The sequence below is a fragment of the Netta rufina genome (genome assembly GCF_964035555.1).
Source record: "Netta rufina genome assembly, chromosome: 21".
In the NCBI taxonomy this organism is placed as follows: Eukaryota; Metazoa; Chordata; class Aves; order Anseriformes; family Anatidae; genus Netta; species Netta rufina.
The window spans coordinates 5,300,462-5,324,486 of NC_140145.1; the positions used below are offsets into that span (position 1 = coordinate 5,300,462).

At 41.4% G+C, this 24,025-nt stretch overlaps 1 protein-coding gene across 4 annotated transcripts in view; it reads left to right on the forward strand.

Moving 5' to 3' along the window:
• Window positions 1-24,025, forward strand: part of CUX1 (cut like homeobox 1) — a 268,267-nt gene that overhangs the window by 194,485 nt on the left and 49,757 nt on the right. Inside the window, exons 13-20 of one of the 4 annotated variants that reach the window (XM_084299860.1) lie at window positions 1,469-1,517; window positions 2,516-2,612; window positions 3,702-4,373; window positions 5,342-5,407; window positions 6,767-6,868; window positions 8,888-9,714; window positions 11,140-11,305; window positions 11,937-11,993. In XM_084299860.1, the coding sequence (XP_084155986.1) occupies window positions 1,469-1,517; window positions 2,516-2,612; window positions 3,702-4,373; window positions 5,342-5,407; window positions 6,767-6,868; window positions 8,888-9,714; window positions 11,140-11,305; window positions 11,937-11,993 (2,036 nt within the window). The remainder of the gene's footprint in view (window positions 1-1,468; window positions 1,518-2,515; window positions 2,613-3,701; window positions 4,374-5,341; window positions 5,408-6,766; window positions 6,869-8,887; window positions 9,715-11,139; window positions 11,306-11,936; window positions 11,994-24,025) is intronic. The other 3 variants (XM_084299862.1, XM_084299861.1, XM_084299863.1) reach the window with 3 other exon arrangements.

Below are 24,025 nucleotides of genomic sequence, written 5' to 3' on the forward strand. Positions count from 1 at the left end.
AGGAAAGAGGCACTTTTGCACATAGGTGAGCTGTTGTGCCCGTGTAAAGCAGGGTCTCAACAGCATTGCTTTCTGTGCATGTGTGTTACATGATGGATGTAGCTCTATGGTGATTTTTGCTGGCAAGGAGTATCACCCAATGATGCTGTATCATGAAGCTGATGGCCAGAATTTTGTCATTTTAATAATTATTATATTTGCAAGAGTGCCTGTCAGAATTACTGCTGTATTCAGCGAGTAATGCACAGAGGCAAAATATACAAGGTTTCTGCCTCAGACTTTTTCTTTCTCGGATTTGCTGTGAGTTTGTGTGATCCTGAGTACATCGCTGAGACTCTTGATTGCCTGAGTGTCGCTTGATGGGACGTCTCATTCTGGATTAATACACAGACAGATTTATAGCGGTGCTGGAAGCCACATGGTCAGAGGCTATTAATTAATGAGTGCTGGTGCCTGGCTGACTCCTAGGGGCATCCAGAACTAGTTCATACATGCTTTTTTTTACATACTGGCTTTCTGTTTTGCTTTTGACTCAGTTTCCACATTCGTTACATGATTAAACATATTCTCCCTGCCTCACGAAGTTCCCAGTGCTTTATATGTGAAAAATGCTGTATAAACACTATCTGTATCTGTTTATGTATTTTTGTCCAACAAATGAATGTCGTCGTTGTACATTGAGAAGCTGAAGTCATTTATTGCTTCAGTCTGAGGAACTTCACACCCTGCCTGCAGCAGGCCTACTTAAAAAAATTTATAAGACAAAGCACAGGAATAACTTTGTATTCTTGTAAGATTCTCATTTACAAGGCAACACTAACAGAAAGACTTTGAAGGGAGATGTACTTTGACTGCTCGGTATTTATGTAAAATATTGACAATAAGACTATCAGATTCTTCTCTTAATGTACTTATAAATATTTGGATCTTTCGTGTGTCTTAAGAAATATTGTGCCATTGTGCCTTCCCTTTGCTATAGAGCTAGGAGGTTATTAAAATGAAAAACTGCCTTTTAGCCTGTAGTGTCTTGGTTGGGAAGATTATTTGCGCATATTTTCCTTGATATGTGAGCTGGTGTATATTATATAAAGTGCTGTAACTGTGGCGGTGATTCCCTTGTTTTGTTGCTTTGCTGCAACTTTTTCATTCCCTTCAAGCTTCACAGATAAATTAATATTGTTTCTGACAGCTTAAAATGTTATATCCTTATTAACCTTTAAATTTACGCTTTAAACTGGCCTTGTGGGATTGCATATGGAATGATTTAGATGACGCTTGAGAAAATTTTCTTATCCAATAACTAGTTTGAATAGTTATTCTGTATTCATTATCAGCTTGTGTTCCTGCAAGGAAAGTTGCTACCAGTTGTACTGTTGCTGGAGATTAGGAAATGATAATGTTAATGCTCATTAGTGGAGTTGTTACGAAAAGAAGAAATAGAAAATAATTTCTTTTCTGCCTTCCACAGTATATTGAAATCCATGGAGTTTGCACCATCTGAAAGCTCTGGTGCGCAGGTACTGAATCTACTTTTGTTTTCTTAATTATTTCAGCAGTTCGGTGTATTAACAAAAATTTCTCTTACAATTTGTTCATTTCTTGTTGATGTTGAGACATATCGGCTGATCATTGCTTTCCTGATCTTATGTAAAAATCTGAAGTGAACGTTTTTTGCCTGCTAATTTCCTTTAAGTGGTCAAGGACAAAGAATGACGTTTCAGCTGATGCTGCAGTGGATAACTGTAATGTTATGAAGTTGAGTCTTTTAAAGATATGAGTTGATATACAGCTAACCTGAAATGTGCATGCGTCTTGTAGTGACCAAGGTTTTTAGCGTTTTTAAATCTTTGTCGGCCTTGAAAGTAATGTTTACAAAAGAAAACAAGCCTTTGAGTATTGAGAAAGCAGGAAAAACCTCTGCTCATCCAGCAAGTTAATCTTACTGAAGTTTGAAGGTTTTGAATTAAATTCCTGCTTCTGAAATCTGAAATGAATATCAATATACTGGGATTAATTCTCAATATGCTTTTTAATGATCAAGGGTTGGATGTTTAGTGGAAAGCAGATGGCAGGTTTCTGTGACTAATTTTATTTCTGAACAAACTGTCGATGCTGAAACACGGCATTTCAAGGAAATGCTTAAGTTGGGTCAGTTGACCTAGAAGAAATAATATCACTTTAACTCCTATTGTAATCAGATTAGAAGTCTACAGCTCTTAAATGGTGAAAGCATGCCAGTACCATTTTAAAGTAAGTAGGATTAAGAAATTGTTCCATTACACATTTCAAAATAATGCAGAATTGATGAGTGATTTACACTGAAAATGAAACAGTGCGTCTTTACTGTAGCTCATGCAGGAGCACTGAGTGAGTCCTGCAAATATATGCATGGTGAATTCCCTAGCTGTGTACATAGCAGAGATGAGCACTTGTTCTCTTCTGAAACCCTTTTTTAGTGCCTGAGTGAGACTCTTAATTCTTTTAGAAACAAACCTCCCACTTTGATTTTCTTTAGGATTCATCTAAACCGCTGGAGGTGCTGCTGCTGGAGAAGAACCGCTCCTTGCAGTCCGAGAATGCCACGCTGCGTATCACTAATAGTGACCTGAGTGGTAGGTTGACACGATTTTCAGCTCTTCTGGTTTGTTTGCTGTCTTGTGAAGGGAGGGAGGGGTGAATGAGAGATGAGAGTGTGAGGTAATGCATGGCAGGGAGATTAACAGGCAACGAGAATGCTGAAGAGTGTTTGATTTCTGCAGTTTTATAGGCTGGATAGTAAAATAAAACTTGGAGACCTTGGAGACTCTTTAAAGGTTAGGGAAGAGAGGCATTACAAGATGTACCAAGTGGTAGCGTTTGAGGCTGTCTTCTGTTTTGGGAACAAATTCATCCGTGGCACCAGAAGTCTCTTCCCCCACGCACAATGTTATGCAAAATGTTTGCATGCAGAACACAATAATCTTCCTGTCTGATACACTTAGATATATTACCAGCAGGTCAGCTTGGAAAAACAAAATACTTTCTTTTTAAGTGAAGTGTGTTTGCCGTTTAGCTTTCCTAATGTGGGCTTTTTACATTTTGTGTGCACATTTTTTAAATGGCAAGTCATGGAATTTCCAGATATTTGAATGCTTATGGTTTTTGCAGCTGGAAGAAAGTTAAAAGTTGCCACTGGCACTGGGATTACTGAATTCTGAAGCGTTTTATGACTTAAACTGAGTGATCTTGGTGCATCCACCTAATGGTGATTCCTTTATTCAAATTGGTTTGTTCCAAAATGTAAATGTTTGCTGCATTTGGGTTCAGTCAGGTCCAATGAGTAATGTCTTGAATGCGAGACATCAAAGGGACTTGCTGTCTGTAACTGCCTTTATTTTAAATGTATAACTGCACTTCATGTAATTGTTCTAGTTTTAATGTTTGTAAGGGGGATTCTCCAGGCTGCAACATACAAGAAAGGTGCAAACATGAAATGCATGTTGTTTGTTTTGGGGGCCTTGTTTGGCTTATTGAAATTTGAATTATGAAAAAAAAAATATGAAAACGAACCAAAACCAAAACAAAAACAAAAATCCCACCGCCACTTCATTGGCCCTTGTAAATCTGCACTTTTTCCCTTTGCGGGGCAAACTTTGCATTTTTTATCTTGGTTTTTCCCTCTTTAATCCCCCATAATGCATTATGTTTGACCTTCCTTGTAGGGTCAGCCAGGAGAAAAGGGAAAGACCAGCCTGAGAGTCAGCGTCCTGCAACCTTGCCGGCCTCCCCTCCTTCTCAGTTGCTCCGCAACGCGGGGGAGCAGGCTTCCAATACTAATGGTACACACCAGTTCTCACCAACGGGTTTAAGTCAAGACTTTTTCAGCTCATCCCTGGCAAGCCCCAGCTTACCCCTGGCCTCCACAGGAAAATTTGCACTAAACTCTCTCCTCCAGCGACAGCTAATGCAGTCCTTCTACTCCAAGGCAATGCAGGAAGCAGGAAGCACAAGCATGATTTTTTCAACAGGTCCTTACAGCACAAACTCCATCTCTTCCCAAAGTCCATTACAACAAAGTCCGGATGTAAATGGCATGGCCCCGTCTCCCAGCCAGTCAGAAAGTGCTGGGAGCATCTCCGAAGGCGAGGAGATAGACACAGCCGAAATTGCACGTCAGGTGAAAGAGCAGTTGATCAAGCACAATATTGGACAGCGGATATTTGGACATTATGTGTTGGGACTGTCGCAAGGGTCTGTGAGTGAGATACTAGCCCGGCCAAAGCCATGGAATAAACTGACTGTGAGAGGCAAGGAGCCATTTCATAAGATGAAGCAGTTCCTCTCGGACGAGCAGAACATCTTGGCTCTTCGCAGCATCCAGGGTAGACAAAGAGGTAAGCGCTCGCCAGCCGAGGGTCTTGCCACGTTTTCCTATTAGTTACAAGTGTAAAATATTGAAAGTTTCCATGTTTGAGGCTGTTTGTGCGTTGATGCTGTCTTCACCTCAATCAGACAAAAGGTGCAGAAAGTAGACCTTTCTAACACTGCTTTTCAGCACTCGTGCAGGTTAGTATCTTTGCTGATGCTGTAGTTAGCCACTGGCTTGTACTTGTCAGCCAAGGAACAGGGATGTTTACACCCCTTACTTCAAAACACTGAGTAAAAAGGATCAGTAGCTGCTATGGGTATCAGCCATCAGAAATACTTGGCGATTTTTATTTGGGGTTGTTTATTGAGACCACATTTTTGTTGTGTCTTGTGTGATTTTTTCCCCAAAGTGTTTTGACAAAGTATCGCAGGTGATATGTGAGATGACTAATTAAAAACCAGTCCTAATTTAAAGCAGCTTTGCATATTTAGGGTCGTGATTTTAAGAAATAACATATGCATTTCGTTTTGATTCATCTTAAATGAAGACTGAGATTTACATTTAGAGAAGCTGAAAAGTAAGTTGTTTACAGTCTAGAAATATTGGAAAGGACAGGCAGGATTTGTCTAGATTTTGTTTAATTGAAAGTGAACACTGTTAGATTTATAATCTGTTCTTCCTTTTGATGATTGTACTTGAGGGGATTATCTGCCCATCTTTAACCTCTTCATTTTTGGTATCTCTAGACATTTATTTATATCTGTCTAATCTCCTTTCCGAACGTAGCTGTAATCTTTATTAACAAATCAGCCAGCCTTGCTTCTTCCAAAGTAGCCAGCTCCTCCAGCGCTCAGACAAAGACTCGAGGGTTTGAGGAATGCTTGAACCCTCGTCTCTAGAGACAGGCTGCTATCTTCTCATGTCACACAGCCCATGATGTCAGAGCAACCATCCCCTGATTGTTTTGTTCTTACCAAACTTGTTTTTCAACAGAGAATCCAGGCCAGAACCTGAACAGACTATTTCAGGAAGTACCGAAACGAAGAAATGGGTCTGAAGGTACGTCACAGGCAGGTGTTTTTCTTTGCAGTCAATACATAGGAAGTGGAGTGTGCTTTAGCTGTGTGTTTCCTTAAAACTGTGCAGTTTGATTCTGGCCTGGAATCTGATAGAAAAACAGACAGTAAGTATAAAACAAACCATGGGTTAGACCAACACTTTGCTTTTTCTAATTCTGCTGCTGCTGTACTAACTTAACCCTGTTTGGATACTTTTTCCACTCCTATCCTCAGTAGATATGCAGATAAAGAGAATTAAGTGATAGAAGTGGCTTTATAAAGTCATCACATCTACTGAAATGCTCTCTTTGCTGTTACTATGATTTTAGAGCGAGAAAGCTGCACAATTATGTGTAATCCAATATCAGTTGCGTACTGCTTCTGCTCTAGATTTTACTTTTCTCCTCATGGGGCTTATGTTGACAAATACACTTTAATAAGCTGTTAAATTAGTATGATGCTTTCTGCAGTATGGTGTATGGAAAAGACTGAACAAAGAGATAAGGGAACATCAGATCAATAAGTTACCATTAAACAGGAACTGTGAACATTTTAGTTGCAGAATTTTTCTTTTAGCAAAAACAAAAACAGCTACCCCAGAACTCTGTAGTTACTTTGATTCCAGTCAGAAATTACACAGCTCACTTACAAATGATAATCTCTTAATGAGCAATGCGATAGCTTTCACAGTCACAGGAATTTTCCCTCTGTTCTCTCCCCTTAGTGTTTAAAACAAAAACCAACGAAAAAAAAAAACAAACAAGTAATAGTTCTTAGCTGGAGAGTACGTCAAATCGTATCAGTCCTTAAATGATTGTTTCTCTTAATGCATAAAACTTTAGAAAGGCAAAAAATATTTTTGACTTCCTGCATCAAGTCGTTTTTTTAATCTGTTTGGGGCTGAATGTGTACTCATCCTAGTTTGCCTAGTAGCTGATGCAATTTTTAAGGATGACTTCTGGTCTTAAATTTTTATCTTTGTTCCTTTCCCCTCGCGTTCTTTTCCCTTCTGTTTCCTCTCCCCCTCCAAAAAAAAAAAAAGGAAAAAAAGAAAAAAATGTCCTGTGTGTGTTATACTAGAAAAGGAATGTATGAGCATGTGGTTCTTCCTCTGGTGATGTCAGTGCTGTCATCATTCAGTGCAGCTAGCGGACAGGCTTTCATGCAATGAGAATATTTTTCTTTTATTGTGTCATTAAGGATGTTCTTGGTGTTGTAGATGTTGGTAAAGGTTCTATATAAACTATTGTCAGGTTATGCTATCATTGTATCAATATATATACACTGTATGTCTTTGTATTAAAAACAAACAAGCAAATAGAAGCTTTCCAAGTGTCATTAGTTTTGTTTTCCTCTTCAGGTAATATAACCACACGAATCCGAACCACAGAGACTGGCTCTGATGAAGCCATCAAATCCATTCTTGAACAAGCCAAAAGGGAGCTGCAAGTACAGAAAACAGGTACAGCCTCATTTCGTCTCTTGCTACTTTTACTTCAGAATTTAATTAAAACAATTACCATGAGCTTTCTGGTCAGTTAATTATATTCTTAAAACCTTGAATGTAGGTTTGAAGATCTTTTTTTTATTATTTATTCAGTGGAGTGGTTTCTGTCTGTAATGCAGCCCAGGATAAGTTAATACACATCACTGCTTGACGGGGTCTTTGTTCAGTGCTCTCCAGTTCAGGCCTCAGGGACACAACTGCGTGGGAGAGGGAACTGAGTGGATTTGCCTGAGTGAAGGTCACAATCCAGCCAGCAATTACTAGTACCACAGTACCATCTTACTGTGGACATCGTGTACTAAAATTAGAACATAGGCAAACTCAGACATGACTTCGGTTACAGAATGTAAGGATATAGGTTTTTTTCAGGGAGTGAGCTGGCTAATCCAAAAAGCATTTCCTTTTCCAAAAATTTCATTAATGTTTAACATCTTAGCCTGAGATAAGTTTAATTTCTCATTGTAAGCTGTCATGTAGTTAACATTTCTGTCTACTCCACAGCCCTCCCAACTTTGAAAGAGTTTCCAGTACATTTAGAGGGCTGATACTGAAGTAGGGAGTACTTTGCAATACTTCTGTTTCATTTTTTAAAATAAAAACTGATTTACAGTTTTGGATAGTCATCTTTGAAATGAAAACTATGCTAATCTCATGGCAAAATATTAAAGACCAGTTAATATATGATCTAAATAAATAAGTTTATAGCAGCGATGATTACATAGAGAAAAATGGGGGCTGTGTGCAGGAAACTGCAAGCACATTGTTCAGTAGCATGTTTTATCTAAGAGTGTCGGACTTCCTTTCAAATACTAACTTAGCCTCAAAACTCCCTATGAAACCAGTAGATAAAACAGAAGAGATGGTCTCACCATCTTTTCCCATTTCTTAGTTTTTTACATACCTTATAGCGTGTGACAGGAAGGAGTATAGGGAGACAAATCGGGAAATGTATTCAGGTGAGGTGTATCAGTAGAATAATACGCAGATTGTTTCAAATCTTACTTCATTTTGAGGTCACTTCTTGCAGGGTATAGGTTCCCTGCCACTCCCTAGTGCTTCACTTTTCCCAGTCTTTGTAGAGCAGCTTTCAGAGGATCTGGTTTTCAAGCACTGGGGTCCTCAGTGGAAGCTAAGTTAAATGGAAACAGATGCCATTGCAAAAAAACCTTCTTACTCTGCAGAGATAAGTGTACACCCATGTTACAGTCTCTGCTCATCCTCTGAATGCTGCAGAACAGCCACATGGGTCCTGGGTTCACCACTGAGATACCTCAGTTAGGTGCAGTCTCTTCTGAAATGGGGCAGAGAGTGATGGCCAGGAGTCATCCTGGTTTCTGTAGAGCTGTTTATTTCAATGATTGGAACCACGGAACAAGAAAACAGGAAGCAGGAGCACATTTGGCTTGTCAAATTAAATAACGAAGCCTTTTACTAAACTTCTTGCTTTGTTGTAATTTGTGCACTTTATTTTTGGAGTTAAAAGGACTCACCTTATTTATATTGTAAGTGGGTATTAATAGTCTGTCCAGGTGGATGCAGCTGTGTTCAGTGTGTGCGTTACGATTCATTTGTGGAGATAAAAGTGAAAGGTTAAATAACTTTGTAAATAGAACTATAAAATGTTATTGACCACTTGGGGGTGAGGGAGGAAGAGTTGAAGGCTTGATTTTCAAAGGCATTTATTTGAAAATTTTTACAATGGTGGAAAACTTGCAAGTAGTAACAGACTTGTGCAGTTGAGTCAGTGTGTGCAAACGTCCAGCACTTTGGCAACGATAAAAATTTTCCAGTGAAGAACTTTGGAAATCTTACCTTATTTTGAAAAGTGAGAATCTTTGCTTAGTTGAAAACTCCTCCCTCCCATCCAGAAATGTATTGCAGCCCGTTTTCTTGCAGGGAAATATTTACAGTAGCGCATGTTGAATATAAAGCATATTCCTCTGTTGCATTTAGTCTTTTGGTTGTTTTTCATAGCTGAGCCGGCTCAGCCGCCTTCTGCATCTAGCAGTGGCAATTCTGATGATGCTATTCGATCCATTCTGCAACAAGCCCGACGCGAAATGGAGGCACAGCAGGCTGCCCTTGAACCTGCCTTAAAAACAACACCTTTATCTCAAGCTGACATTTCTATCCTGTCCCCCAAACTAGTATCTACACCTGCAATGTCTTCGGTTTCCAGCTATTCTCCTTTGGCCATATCCCTGAAGAAACATTCATCTGTCACTGATTCCAGTATCTCTGCATTGCAGAACCTCTCTGGGCTCAAAAAGGAGCCTCAGGAGGCACCTGTTTTAGAGCTTCATGGAATAAGTGATTCTGCCCAGGGTATGTTGAGGCATGTTAAAAATGAGTTGGGACGTGGTGGTGTTTGGAAGGACCATTGGTGGAATACTGTGCAGCATGAGAGAAGAAATGCAGCTCTTCCCGAAGATATAAAAGTTGAGGAAGCCAGTGGTGGAAAAGAAAAGGTCAGCAATCAGACTAGGCCAGATCGTAGCCAGCTCCAAGGACCATCCTCTTCAGAGTATTGGAAAGAGTGGCCAAACGCTGAATCTCCGTACTCGCAGAGTTCTGAATTGAGCATGACTGGGGCGAGTCGCAGTGAGACGCCACAAAATAGCCCCCTCCCTTCATCCCCTATCGTGTCCTTGTCAAAGCCATCCAAACCTTCAGTTCCTCCACTGACACCTGAGCAGTATGAGATTTATATGTACCAGGAAGTGGATACAATAGAACTAACGCGTCAGGTCAAAGAAAAGCTAGCAAAGAATGGCATCTGCCAAAGGATCTTTGGGGAAAAGGTAAAGAATTGGTTCTCTCTTGTTACCCCAGTGTTTTGTATGTGCATTATGCTCCTCGCATCGGTACAGAGCTCAGTTTAACACGGCCATGCATACGGAAGGGGTGTGCCACATGTGTCTTGAAAAAATGTTTTTGCTTAGCATGTTAAAAACTTTAAAAATACGCTCACAAAGGAAAGAATTAGTTTCCTTGTATTTCATGAATTGCATAGATTTTACATAAAGATTGGCTTCAGTTGCTTGCAATTAGAAATGGGGCCCCTGAGTTCAGAAACACTGAAAGCTGAAGCAAACATTATTGAGACTCAGTATTTCATGCTTAATGTAATGAATTCATGGAATATTTGAGTAATACCATTGTCGTGACTGGAGAGTCTTAAATTTGTTTTGAGTGAAGATTATGGACATGAGAGCATTTTTCCTTTTTTTTTTAATATTTGGAAAAGTGCACAAGGGTATTTGAACAAACACAAGGAAAATCCCCTACATCTCCTTAGTCTTAAGTCAAGAGTTCACAGTCCTTTCTCATACCTGGTGCTCCACATCTCAGTGTGCTTTCAGACCTTTTTAAGCAGTTTTTGATTACAGACACGCAATGTGTGATTAGGTCTCGCATGCTGGGCTCTGAGCACGTGGGAGCTGGGGGGTCCCCGACCACCAGAAAGCACCTTCCAGGCTGCGAGGAGTGCTGGACATCTGTTTTTTTCTTCTTCCCATAAAGAACTGAATCAATCTAATAGCATAATAGGAGCTGGCATCGCGCTATTACCTTTTCAGTAAAACGTAAAATGAAAAGCCTGACCTCTTGGGGTCATTAAGGATCCCATGGCACCTTTCATTAAGTATGAATTTTAACCCCTGCACCTGTGCTGAATTCCAGCAAGTCACTGGGCTCTGCTCGTCTGAAATCCCCCTTTGCTGCGGTAAGCTGTGCTCCGAAATGTTTACTTACATGGAGCAGCTGCTGCTACAGGTGAAAGCACACCTCGTTACAGTTCATACCAAAAACAAATCAAACAAATGAAGGCCTAGTCTCAGAAGTCCCAATTATTTTTGTTTGAGAACAAAATACATGACAATCATGTCCTGTTTTATCGCCTTCTGTGAGCTGGTATGCTGTGTTTTTCCTGTTAGGATCGATGAAACTGTTTGACACTAAATATGGAAAGCATGCAAATCTCGAGCCATCCTTTTGCTGTTTGTACTGCCACTCCATTCCTGCAGGGGAGAAAAAACAAAAAAACTCTCCAGAACGAAACTATGGCAGGAGAAAAGCATTTCAATCCCCGTACATATATCTGTCATTTTGAAGTTTTGCTAATTGACTCGAGCAATGTAGCAGTAGAGGAAGCCGAAGTGACTTAAATTACCCCCTTAAATTACCCCAAATGTGTTAACGTGCCATTCTTGGTTGCTTCACTTCAGGTATTGGGGCTGTCCCAAGGAAGTGTCAGTGACATGCTCTCCAGGCCAAAGCCATGGAGTAAATTGACACAAAAAGGCCGAGAACCATTTATTCGTATGCAGCTCTGGTTGAATGGTGAGCTGGGACAGTGTGTCCTGCCTGCACAAGGGCAGCAACAAGGACAAGGTAATTAAAATTCCACTATGTTGTTTGAGTTGAGGAGGAGATCTTTTTAAAGTTGCAGTAAGCAGGACTTCCACCCCGCAGCAGCCCAGGCGCTGGTGGAAGGGGAAGCGTCCCGCCTCGCATCCCCGCCGGTTCCTAGGGGGACTGGCTGGGAATGTTTACACAAGAAGCGCTCGTTTATGTGCAATTGATAAGCAGCCGTTATCGAGTTCCTAATGAGGGCGATAATATTTAGGCATGAATCCGATAAGTAATTCCAAAAAAAATTGGCCGAAAAGCTGGAAAATGTTGTGTGCTGTTTTCTAGGGTTGCATAGGGGATTTTGATGTTGTTCCTAGGAGAATATCGATTGCTTTCTCAGGAGGCGAGCTAGAACTCAGCTGTAAAGGGGGAATGCTGTGTTGCAATTATGCTTTTATTGTGGCTCTCTCTTATCCTAATACCCATTGATACAGAAAGGCCAGACTAGAGTTTGACCTCGGTTGTACCCTTATAATGCCACTGACTTAAACGAGCAGTGTGCCCTTGCTGAGATCAGCGGTTTGCTATTTGTTGAGCCTGCTTACTGTTTAGTTTGTGGTTTGGCATCTCCTTTTATTGTTCCCTGATTTTCCTCTCCTCTCTTATCTAGTCCTTCACTCTGTGACATCATTACAGGATTCCCTACAGCAGGGATGTGCAAGCTCAGGTAATCAGCTGGTTTCAATGATTTGCTCTGAAATAATTCTCTGTGCTTTTGTTACATTTCTTTTGCTTTGATGCTGAGAGGTTTCTCTTGTTTTGTTGTATCATACAGGAGACCCTTCAGGTTTTTTTATTAACACAGTTAATTCCTCCTTCTCTCCCTGTTGCTATGGCAGATGTAGGGAGTACACATATTTAGCTGCATATATTAGGTAAAGAGACTCTGTCTGATCTTAGAGATCCTTGGTTCTGTAGGGTTGTTGTGTTTTTTTTTACCATAGTTCAGCTTATCAACTTGACATGTGACAATGGCTGTAAAACAAGCCTTTCGTTTGTAATGTGATCTACGTACTCCAGCTGCCTTATTCACTGGCATATTTTTCCACTTTCATTTGCACAAAATCTGCTTTGTTAATTTGAAGGTGGGGAAAAGACCATGTTATGTGTTTCTGTTTCAAGCTTCGTTAAATATTCCAAGCCGGCCTTTTTCCTCCCTCCCCTTTCCATTTGCAAAAAAAAAGCAGATGCAGCAAAGATGAGTGTCAATGAGAAGTGAATTGCTCAAGGTTTTCGGAAGATGGCCACAGTATAGGAAGGAGCAGAACAGCTGTGTTCCTGCTGTTAGATACCAAACTCTACCCACACAGACTTTTTACCAATGATATGCTTAACTGATGTAAAACACTCAGGCTCTTTTCTACCCTAAAAAAATACTTATGCCCTGCTCTGTACTTGCAGCTAGTATTTGAGAGTGATTGCTTTTCAGGATACAGAGCAGGATGGGGTATGTTCTTCTACCTTCCTGCCATTCTGAAACACTCTCCTCAACTTTGTTAGCTTTATTCTGACTGTCTCAACTGAACTGTTTTTCCGCACTGCTGGGAAACTATTTTGCATTCTAAAAGATTTTACTAGAAGAAAATCCGTGATGAAATTCAATCCACGTTTTTCCTAAGAAGAACAGTGGGAAATAAATAGATAAAAGCAAAAAATGCCCCTGGTGAAACAAGCCATAAAAACAAAACCAAAATGGGAAAAATTATTTGCAATCATAGAGCTATTGTTACTTATAGGCGAGCATTTAGCAAACATGGAAATTTCCTGTGACATTTTATATGCTGCTGTTCATTAAGAGTGTGCCATTGACTACTTTTTGTAGCATCAATACTATGCAAGAGTAACTGTTATAGTTATAAATGCCTAAGACAGCATGGAAAATATGAGTAATTAATTATAGCCACTTTAAGAGGAATTTGAAATCAGAGGAGCTGGGAAAAGGCTGCATTGTTATTGCTAATCATCATATTTATGACTAACTGTAATTATAAAAGATTGAAAGACAAGCCCATAGCATTAAAATTCGACCACCTTAGGGATTCCCGTGAGGATCACTGGTAGCTGAAAGTGATTTCCTTCAGGAAGTTGGGTTTTGCTGCCGTGATATTTTGCTCCACTCCCACACTCCCAGCCTCGTTTGTCAGCTCCTGCCCTTGAGCTAATATTGTGTGACGCGACATGTTCCTATCAGCTAATAAAATCATATTATTGATGATCGCTGTCCTTCTTTCCTTAAAGCAAACTTACAAATGAGAAAATGGGTTCGTGCCCTTTTCTTCCTCTTTCCTGATGATTAGAAACAAAATTGTTTTACAAGGCGTTCTTTTCTCGGCACCTCTCTCTGGATGGCGGAATAAGAAGGGTTGTGACACCACGCAGAACAAAAGAGCAAAACCAAGATATTTGAATGAGGAAGGGCAGTTTGGTAATTTTCTTTTATTAGCAGCTGTTCTGTAATTAAAAGCGCAGCAAACAGTTTGGAAAAGGGTAAAAATAATTATGCATTTGTGAAAGATCCTCTACTGCAGGGCAGAAAAAAAAAAAAGAAAAAGCTCCTATTTTCTGGTCTTCTGAGACATTTCCCAGGAAAATATAGGCAGAAAAGGTTGCATACTTGTAATTTTAAAATAGAAATTAATCAGACCAATTTTAAAAAGAGAAAAGGTCTGAAGCCTTTTCTACGTAATATAATTGGCTCAGAACTTGTTGAATGCATGAAGGGAAAGAAGTGAAATTAAACTAATACATTCAGTGGCTCCTGAGTGCTTTGCCAAGAAGGTCTTCAGAGTACAGAGTGTCAACATGCATAGTAACGTCTCAAACTTTTATTAGCCGTGAGTATTTTCATTACTGTTTGGCACTATTATACCAAACTAGCAAGATTTTCTGGATTTCTGACCCAGTTAGTTATGCTTCCAGATCATAAGGTTTTGATTAGCACCTCATTCATGAAAATCTGTTCTTTTGTCCAGTAGTTTTCCACTGTCACACGTGGACAGATGGACCCATCAGCCTTTTATATGTAAGGATGAATGGATAAGACGGATAAGCGTCATATATATATATGTATATATATAAATTGGAGATTGCAAAGAGAAGCCTGGCTCATTTTTCTTCTTTTCAAGCAGTATTTATGACTTTTTGAAAAACACAGCCTGTACCAAAATTACAACCAGGTACATACCTGTATTTTGTGGCTGTGACCTTGGCCAAGGCTCTGGCGATTAGAAGAATTTTGTGCAAGTTCAAGTGAACGTGTTTTACACAAAAATGGTGTTTGTACCCTAGGTGGTCAAAAATAGTATCGCTATGCCTTTTCTAACATTTTTTCTGTGTATTTCTTTCCACCTAAATGCTCTAATGCCCTTGGGTAAATCTGCCTTTTTAATGATTTATGTGTCAAAAGCATGGACCAAATCACATGGAAAAAAAAAGTTGAATTAGTGTCACCCAAGTGCATCAGCATTTTTTCATGATGAATTTGGCCCTTATTTAGTTGCATTACTGATGATCAGAGCTGGGTTGGGCTTGGAAAGTAGCCATGTGTCAGGAGAAGGTTTATGTGCTTGGATATTTTTCTAAATACTTGTACTGTATATAGCTCTTATTAGTTTGTTTTATTTTGGGGTCTTATATCTTTAGTGAGCATCTATATGACATTAAGACCAAGTTTCTTTTTCAGTGCTCCTGATTTCATAACTACTCCCAGGAAAGCTGAATTTTTATTCACTTTAGTATTTATCCTCTGTGAAGGACGTATACTCTCTATATACTACATTAAAGACTTGCAAATACTCAGTGGGAGAAAGACGTGCCTTTTTGGTGTGTGTTTCTGTAAGGGTCGTCTTATGACCTAATGTGGAAATCTTCATTTGCCGATACAGCTGCGGGTGATCTCAGGGGATTTTGAATTTCCCTTTTGTTTGTCTTCCTTTCTGGGTATCATCCATCATTCCTAACCTCATGCTGCTTAGCAATAGTAACGCTCATGGGAGTTGAAGAAAGGATTATAGCAGCATAAAATGGGGAGCTAATTAGAGCTTGTTTCAAAATCAGAATCTAGCTTGAGATAATTGCATATTATCTGGTGATTTAAAAACCCAAGATCTACTGTATTTAGATCAACTAAAATATGCATAAAAGCCTTATTTTCAAAATAAAACATTTGTAACAACAGGGAGATTACTTCTTATCATCTCTTGGGAAAGAAATCTGAAAAAAAATGAAAATGCAATCTATGCTGACTGTAGTTAGGATATTAGCAGACATACTGCGGAATGGTGACAGGCCCAGGTATCCCTTATATTTTTATTTATATAATACTCATTCCTGTAATAGCTTTCAGTCCAGGAGCTGGCAAGTGTGCAGGTAGTTGATGTTGTACGGGGTAGATGTCCCTGTTTATCCGATAACAGAAGGGTGCTGTCACATCTTACTACTCCGTGAGAAGTAATGGGGGGAGAGCATGCCTTTCGGGCTTGCTATTCCTGTTCAGGATTACCACCCTGACATGCTTACCGAGAGCTTGCTGGCCACGGGGTGGCAATGTAGAAGCTCTGACCTCCCCTCCCCATGGTCCGTGATGATTTCTTTCATTGTACTGTTTTGTGTTGGGTGAGCAGAGCTGTCGGATGGTGCTCCAGGTGTGCCTGGGACCAGCACGCAGAGAACTGAATCCTTGGTACCTGGTGAGCGCAGGAGGGCTCGGTCCGGTGATGCTGAAGGATCTCCCCAGCTTTTAGTTGTTTTTTTCCTGGTGAATCAAAAAAAAAAGAGGGAGATTGTTTTGTAGTCCTTTGCTGGCATTCTGAGTTAACAAAACTGTGCCTGGCATGGAATGGTTCTGGTTAATGTGGTCTGTAGCAGGGAAGAGAAGGGAGAGCACGTGGCTTTGTCGTGGCTCAGAACTCCTTGCATACATAGGTTATGTTCACAGACCAGTTTATGAGCCTGCATGTGGTTGAGAACGTTGTCTCCTTTTGTGCTAGGTACAAATGCGTTTGTAAAGTTCAGAGCTGAACAACAAAGTCAGCTGAGCAGTTATCTCCGTAAAACCCTAAACCCCACTGGTGCATACTGGGGAGGTTTCCACATTCTTCCTGTGTGGCTGGAGGTTGCGGCGCTGCAGCAGTTGGCCCTGGCTGTCTTGATTTCAAACCATAGGATATCAGTTGGCTTCTCATAAGGGCAGCTGTTGTAGTCTGTCTGTAACGTGTGTGATCATATTCTGTGCCATTTCCCTGACATTTGGACCATGAAAACCTTCCTGGCAGCCTTTATGGTATCAATAAAGCTGGGAGAATCGCTGTCAAGGCACCTTACTGGGACCTGGGAATGCAGCGTGAAGTCAGTGCTTCAACTTCGTTCTTAATATAACATTGGATATCATTGCCAGGCATCATCTGGTCATTTCTGCCTGCTGCCTTGGCCTGGCCTCCACAGGCTGTGCTGCAGGGCCGCAGTCCTTTGTCCATCAGCGACGCTTTGTAAGGAGTCGGTATTTGTAGAGAAATTCCTGTCCTAGTTACATTCTTTTCCTTCCATTGAACCACCCAGTGATTAAACTTGCAGAAGATGACTCCGTCCTCATTGTGGTCATAGCTTTACTATTATAAAAGTGCTAAAATAAAATACATAATCACAGAGCGAACACTATTTTCTAGGCAGATATTCCTTGCGGCTGAATTATAATGACAAAGCACCAACACACTTTTCATATTAATATGGCAAGAGGAGACTCACGCTGTATTCTGAAGACAAATTTAATTCACTCTGAAGCGTGGCTGTGAGTTCATAGCGTTCGTTTTGGAGAAGTTCCCCGGTCAGGTGGCAGCACTGCTTTATTTCTGTGGTTAACTCGGGAGTGGGGGTCCTTCACCTTCACCTGCCCTCGGTGTGCGTGGCAGGGTCTCCAAGCAAGGAGCTCGTGTGCCAGGCACACTGCTGCCGCTGTCGCAGTCATCATTTTAAAAAGCAGAGCTCATTAATGAACGTTTGTTTTAAGCTCTATGGAAAAAGAAACTCCCCTGACCATTGTTGCTGCTATGCTTCTCTGGTAATTTGGAAGAGTATCAGTCTGCACAATAGTTGCTAAGAAGTGGATGTAGGTCGTGAACACATACTTCCACCGTAACGGTGGTGTCAATTTGAGCATGAGCCTCCTGTGCACTCTTCAGGCATTTTTTAAAAGAAATCATGGTTGTTGAATATGAGAGCTGTGTAAGTTCCACTTTTCATCATCTCCTTGCTTATTACTTCATTTCATTAATTACCAGCGTTCGCTGTCCCTCCGTTGCTCGTTTGGAGAGGAGCAGCCCCTTTGGGGAGCGGGCCCACGTTGCCTCCTCTGCCTCTTCCTGGGCACTGGGGGATTCTCCTGCCAGCTGCCAACTGCAGCAGAGCTGCCTCAAAACGATGAGCCAATACGTTCGAAAGCCAAATACAAAAATAACTGGAGCAGCACTGAAACGCGAGCGAGGCTGTCGCAGCCGTGCTGGGGCTTCGGGGAGGGTCAGGAGCTGGGGCGATGGCTGCGCCTTGTCCCCCGTGGGCTGGCAGCTGCAGAAGGGGTCGGGAGGGCTCTTCTCCAAAGGGCTCGAGCAGTTTTCTGTCGGAAATGGGAGGCTCCAGCAGCTGGCAGGAGCTCACGGTGGTGGCTTAGGGGGAAGAGGAGGCACAGGGCCGAGGAGGTGGCTGCGGGGTCCAGCCCCTGTGGCTGCCACCAGCGGGATGGAGATGGCCATCGTGCTGGGTGCCAGCCCCACTGCTGCTCAACGAATTATAAAATGCTCCTCCGGTGGATGAAAATTACCTTGCTTTCAATTCAAAGAACACGTAATTGGCTATTTTCCTCCCAAAATACTGAAAAGAAGGTGTGCTAGCACCGAATGTGCAGGTTGTTATTTCTTTTTTATAATGGGGATGGAGCTACAAGGCAGCCGCCTTCTGCTCAAAGTAGCTCTGACACAGGGAAATAAACAGCCTGCTAGACTCTGAATCCTCTTCTGATTATAAAGAGTTATGTATTACTTGAGAGCAAATCATCCCCAAGGAAAAAAAAAAATAGAAAATTACCAGAAAATTAATATCTTCTAAGGTACCTTCTAGCCTGTCCTTTGCATTAGAGTGCAGCAGAAAAGAGGAAAAAATTATGAGTTTGTCTCCCCTAATTTGATAGGTATTGGAGGATTTTAAATTTGCCAACAGCCATTCAGAGAAACATCAAATGAAAGAATCCAGTGATTATTTGAAATCTGTTAAGAACCACAACTTGCGCTGAAAACAAAACAGGTTTGAAATCAAATTTAAATAAAAGTGAAAATGGGAAAATGTCCAATTCATTAGCCTCATGAAAGGAAAAAGTCTAGGGACAATCAGAAACAAAAGGTAGGCCTGACCTGTAAGTGTCCCACTTTTGTACTTCTCAAAGATTCTGCCAGAAACACCTTACAGATGCTTGTTCCTGGGCTCTCCGTATTATGCCCCACAGCGTGCTTGAAAAGAATGATTGTTCCCCGGAAGAATCTTTTTGATACTACCCATTGGCACAGCCTGAGCTTCCCAAAATGTCCCCATTTTGATGTCAGTGCTCCAGATACCTCCGGTGAGCCTGGCCAAGGACAGTGAGGTGCTTTGGAGGAGTCCTTTTGTCCTTGTGAGTTACTCTCAGTTGTCCGGCCTCACTGCAGAGCCCAGGCCCTGCTGATTTTTGGGGTGCTCCCCGTTGGGTTCTCCCCTCCTCGGCCTTCTCCTGAGGCCCCCAACCCCACATTTCTGCCTGCCGAAGGGAGCCCGGGTGCAGGTGGGAGCTGACCCTGGGTGCTCCCCGGAGAGGCGAGGTGTTAGGTGAGCTGCCCGGTGCCCGCCCTGGTGGCTCGCATTTGTTTCTCTCTTTTACCCCTCTGGAACTTGGCTCCTAAAAATAGTGCAAGTTTGAACTGGCAGATGTTTCATTTGTCCTTTACGAGAGGACCAAAATTAGCCTCTCATTTGGCACCTAAATAAAGCAACTTTAACTGCCTTTATACGAACTTTGCAATTACTGTCTATTGAAGTTGCAACGTTTTGTGGGGTTTGGTGGGGAAGAGTATTATGTAAGCAATGCCCGTACCTAAAAAGCCACCAGACCCTGAAAGAGAGGATGAAGAGGAGCAAGCCCAACTGTTGTTTAGGGGTGTTTTTTTTTTTATTTGTTCATTTTTTCTTTTTAAAACAAAGTGTTTTCTGATCTGTGGCAGATTTTTTTTTTTTTCTAATTAAGGTTTCATTTAAAAAAAAAAAAGGCAAAAGTAACTTGGAAATGCTCAGAGAGCTGCCTGTTGTAAAGGTAAAAAAAAAAAAATCTAATAAAAGGACAGCAATGGTTTCTGTAATTTTCAGAGAAAAATCTGCACAGAATGCCTGAAGCTGGGTTAGCAGTGGGACTCCCCAGGGGCAACAGAAAGATGTTATAATCAATTACCACATCATAACACTGATGTATGATAATTACTGAGTGTTCCTCCTGAGATAGTGCAGCATTTGGCTGGGATGCGGCTCTTTCATGGTCCACTGCCTGATTAATATGCAAATAATAGGCTGATTGCATGATGAATGCAGAAAATGAGTTCGCTGATAACGTGAGCACCGAAGCGGGAAGATGATAAATTACTTTTACTGACTGTCCTACATTAAGTACCCTTTCTCAACAATTTTATCACAAATTAAGTAAAGCAGTATGGAGAGATTATGAGGACGTGTAAAATAATGTACCTTAATAGCTTTTATAATATTGTTGCATACAATGAAAATGTCATTTTGTTTCAGTACTTTTGCCAGCACTCCTCCCGAAGAGGAGAGCATTAGGTATAGCAGTGTTCAGGGTCACTCTCCTTCAGCTGCTTTCTCTTAAGACGAAGAACAAGCCCCTGCCGTGGCTGTTAGATGGGACTTCTCTAGCAGGGAAGGAATCCAGTCGCTAGCCTCAGATCCATCCCATAAGCATCTCGCCCATAGCAAATGAATGTACACGTTGCTTAGAGGGGGAAATACATATAAATGCAGAATGGGACGCAATGCACATACACATTCTGCTCCCTACTCTTGTCTGGAGCAGACAGATGAAAATCTCGAATGGTGGGGTAGATACACCTTCACGCTCAGCCTTACAATAGAGAAGGACAACAGACAGTCAAAAATACTGTAAGGCTTCAAAGTTAGTGTCTAATCACAAGGTCGTCGAGTCAACAACGACACCATAAATTGCCACAGAGCCTCTCTAAAAGCTCTAAGTCTGTTTTCCAAAAGGTATTGTGCACAGGTTTGTTTTGATTATACTAAAAATGTAACTGTGTGGGGTTGTGGCATCTTGATTGATTGCTTTCGTGACATATTTGTTTTAATATTCAGAAAAATCCTTAATAAAGCTTGTGCACACAAGCTGTTTTAATAATAAGGTTATTGAAAATATTTTCCAACACTTATTTCTAAATATTGACTTCTGACTAAGTTACGGAAACCCAGAAAAATCTGAATATTAAATAACGATTAACAAAGAAGAGCAATGTCTTTTAAAGCAGCCATGGTTTTCCCATTAATCATCTAAATTAAAACCTGATTTCATATTATAAATGTTTTTTGAATTGTTTAAGGGTGATACTGGAAAAAAAAATAAAAATTAAAAAAAAAAAATCAGCACTTTTCAATGCAAATATCCTACTTAGGAACCTATGTGCAAGCCAGCGAGTATTTGAGGAAATTCTCCCTATGTGCTTGTTGCCTTGTTTACCTCTTCCATAGACATCTGATTTTGGCTAGGGAGACTTGGAAAGGATTTGGGGCTGCTGTCTGACCCGGATGGTGTTCTGGTGTTTCCGATTCTGTCTCTTCATCCAACTAAAAAGAATTCTAAAGTTCTTTCTATTTTCCTTCATTTGATGTAAAACGGTACAGAAAATCGTGGCTATCTGGAGATCTGTTTCCCTATGGGCCATTGCAAGTGTCCCTTAATGGTGCGTATTTGAAAGCTCTCTGTGGTGGTGCACTTGTGCCAGGGGTTGGTGTGTCCAGCCCAGCACCAGGTAGATCTCAGTGGGGTTTTTCTCTTTAATTAACTCCAGTTGCATCCTTCTGCACATCTGCATGTCCAAACTGCCCGTCGTGGTGATCTGTAGCCGCTACTCGAGCCCATCCACACCCCAGTGGACAAATCCCAGAGCCCTCCTAATCTGGTGGAAGTTGGGTTGAGTTGGTGCCACCCTACAGTCGTTGAGCTCTCTGAGACGTGGCTTGGCCATTCCTCCTGTGCATGTAGCTGAACTTACCTCGCTGCATCCAGCCCTACACAGTGCTTATGTTGTACAGACCAGAACATTTGGGCTTATGAGGCGTTTTGCATCAGCAGGGCACAAAGCACCTCTCTATTAATAGAGTTTAGGTGCTTTCTGGTGCGGGGTGCATTGAAAGGGTTGCCAGCTCTCACCAGCCAGGGAAGAGTGCTCTGCAGCAAAGGCCAGAGAAAGAGGAGTGAGCCCAAGAGAAGCTGCACTGTTAGCATAGTTTTGGGCACAGCAGTGTGATTTCCAAGACTCTGGGAGGCATTTGTGAGTGTGCATTCATTGCAAGGAGAATTGGTCACCTAACTTACCTAAGAACTTGTAAATGTTCAGCTGTAATTTTTTTTTCATGACTCTAATGCCAGTTCTTTTCTGAACTTCATCTTATTTCTCTAGCTCCTTCTGCTTTCTAGAATGGCTAAAAACATACATTTTTTAGTATAAGCACAGATTTTTTAGTATAAGCACAGAGCTAACCATGTAATTATTGAAAATGCAACATAAAGTTGCAGCTACACCCTGTAATTCTCCAACAATACTCAGAAGCAGATATTTTCAGGTACTTTCAACATTTACTCTGATCCTTCAGCTGGTTATATGTACTTCTATCTTTGACGTATGTTATTCCTGTGCAGAATGGGGACTTTTATTGTTAGTGTTCCCCTAGTAATCTCTGAGTTAGCCAGAGCTGGTTTCCTCCCCTTTCAGTGCAGACATGCATACATCTGCATGCTTTCCTGAAGGGCTTTTCTTTTGATCCCTTCCCCCCCTTCACATAAAATTTCCCTGAGCTGAGACCCAAAATAACGTTTTCCCCAAAGTTAAAACATTTGTAAAACAAACAAACAAAATCCCCCGGGTCATGGTGGAAATGTATAACCATAACTATAGCAAGCGCTTGCAATCATGAACGCACGGACCTACCTACTTCATGTCATTATGTGTGCACACTGGAGGGAGGTTTTTATACTCCCTACAAATAACTGGGGGAGTTTATAACTATAGGGAGGATCATATTTTCCTAAGCCACATTAATTTGCACATTGTAAATAGGCAAGATTCATTCACTTAAAGTAAATCCGCCAAAAATGCTACCTGCGAGAAAGAGTTCAGTTTTCGCGGGTGTTTTCGTTTAATTAGTCAGAAGAGGGATGCATTGCAGTGTTGTTCCACAGATGCTTACCTGATTTATTACAGAGATCAAACTTGCACGCTGTGGCTGCTAATGTGGAGAGCTGTTGGGGTGTTTTAGGAGATCCCGCAAAGGCAGCGCTCCTGGAGTTAAAATGAGGCAGAAGGTTGGGAACGAGAAATCTGCCTGGAAATGTCAGACCCTGAAAAACAGTAACTTGTCCTGAGTTATACTGTCATTGATGAGCTGGGTGAGGAGGGCCTGGCTCTCAGGACAACACACCCTGGGTTTTGGTCTACAAACTGGACAGAGTGGGCAGCCCAGTGACCAGGGGAACACAGAAACCCATCCAGTCCCGATGTGCAACACGTGGGTCTCAGGCAGCCTGCCAGGTCTGCTGTTGTCCATTAACTCATCTGTATGAGGAGGTAAAAGCAGACCCTGAAGTACCAAATGCTCTTTTAAGAGGTTGACGAGAAAGCTCCTGTCCGCATTTGTCTGCTTTCATCTTCCGTACTAATTTGCCATAAAGGAAACGAGCGGAGCAGGGGATGCTTGGCTGCATCCCACACTGCCGTGCGCGGAGCATCCTCTTCTTGCTGTCCCGTGGTAAGGAGCTGGGGGTTCCACTGGTCTGGCGTGGACCTGAAGCCCGGGCTTGGGACATCACGAGAAGTGGTGCATCAACCCAACCGCCAGATAAATCATGTTTGGGTTCCTGTCGGAATGTCACGGAGCACCCTGTCATTTTGTTTTAGCAACTTGTCCTTCCAAATGCGCAGTTCGCCTTATGGCATGCCAGCAGTAAAAATGTCACTTACAATAATTACTTTTTGGTGAAAATGCTTGCTGACTTCCTACCTTCAAGCTGTTTTTTACACAGTGGGGAGATAATAAGAAATGACTTTATCCTGACTGCTCAAATGAACACTAAATGGAATTTAGGTTATTATTACTGCAGATAGAGGACTCTGTATTGAAATTTAAATAGTGGATCAGATAAACTACAGAGATTTGTCTCTGAAAATTATAGTGGATCTGCTTTTTCAATCCACTTCTCTCTGAAACTTAAGGCAGCTGTTGTCTGCCTGCTGTCTTTAGAATATAATATTTTTCATAATCCGTTTAGAGGCCCCTGAATACCTTCTGTGTTTTGCATGGTCTTCCCCCAACTTCTCCGTGTACCTTGTTTCCCCCGAGTCTTTTTGCAGCTTACTGGCTCGTGCTAGCACCCACGGTTGGGCAGTTTATTGC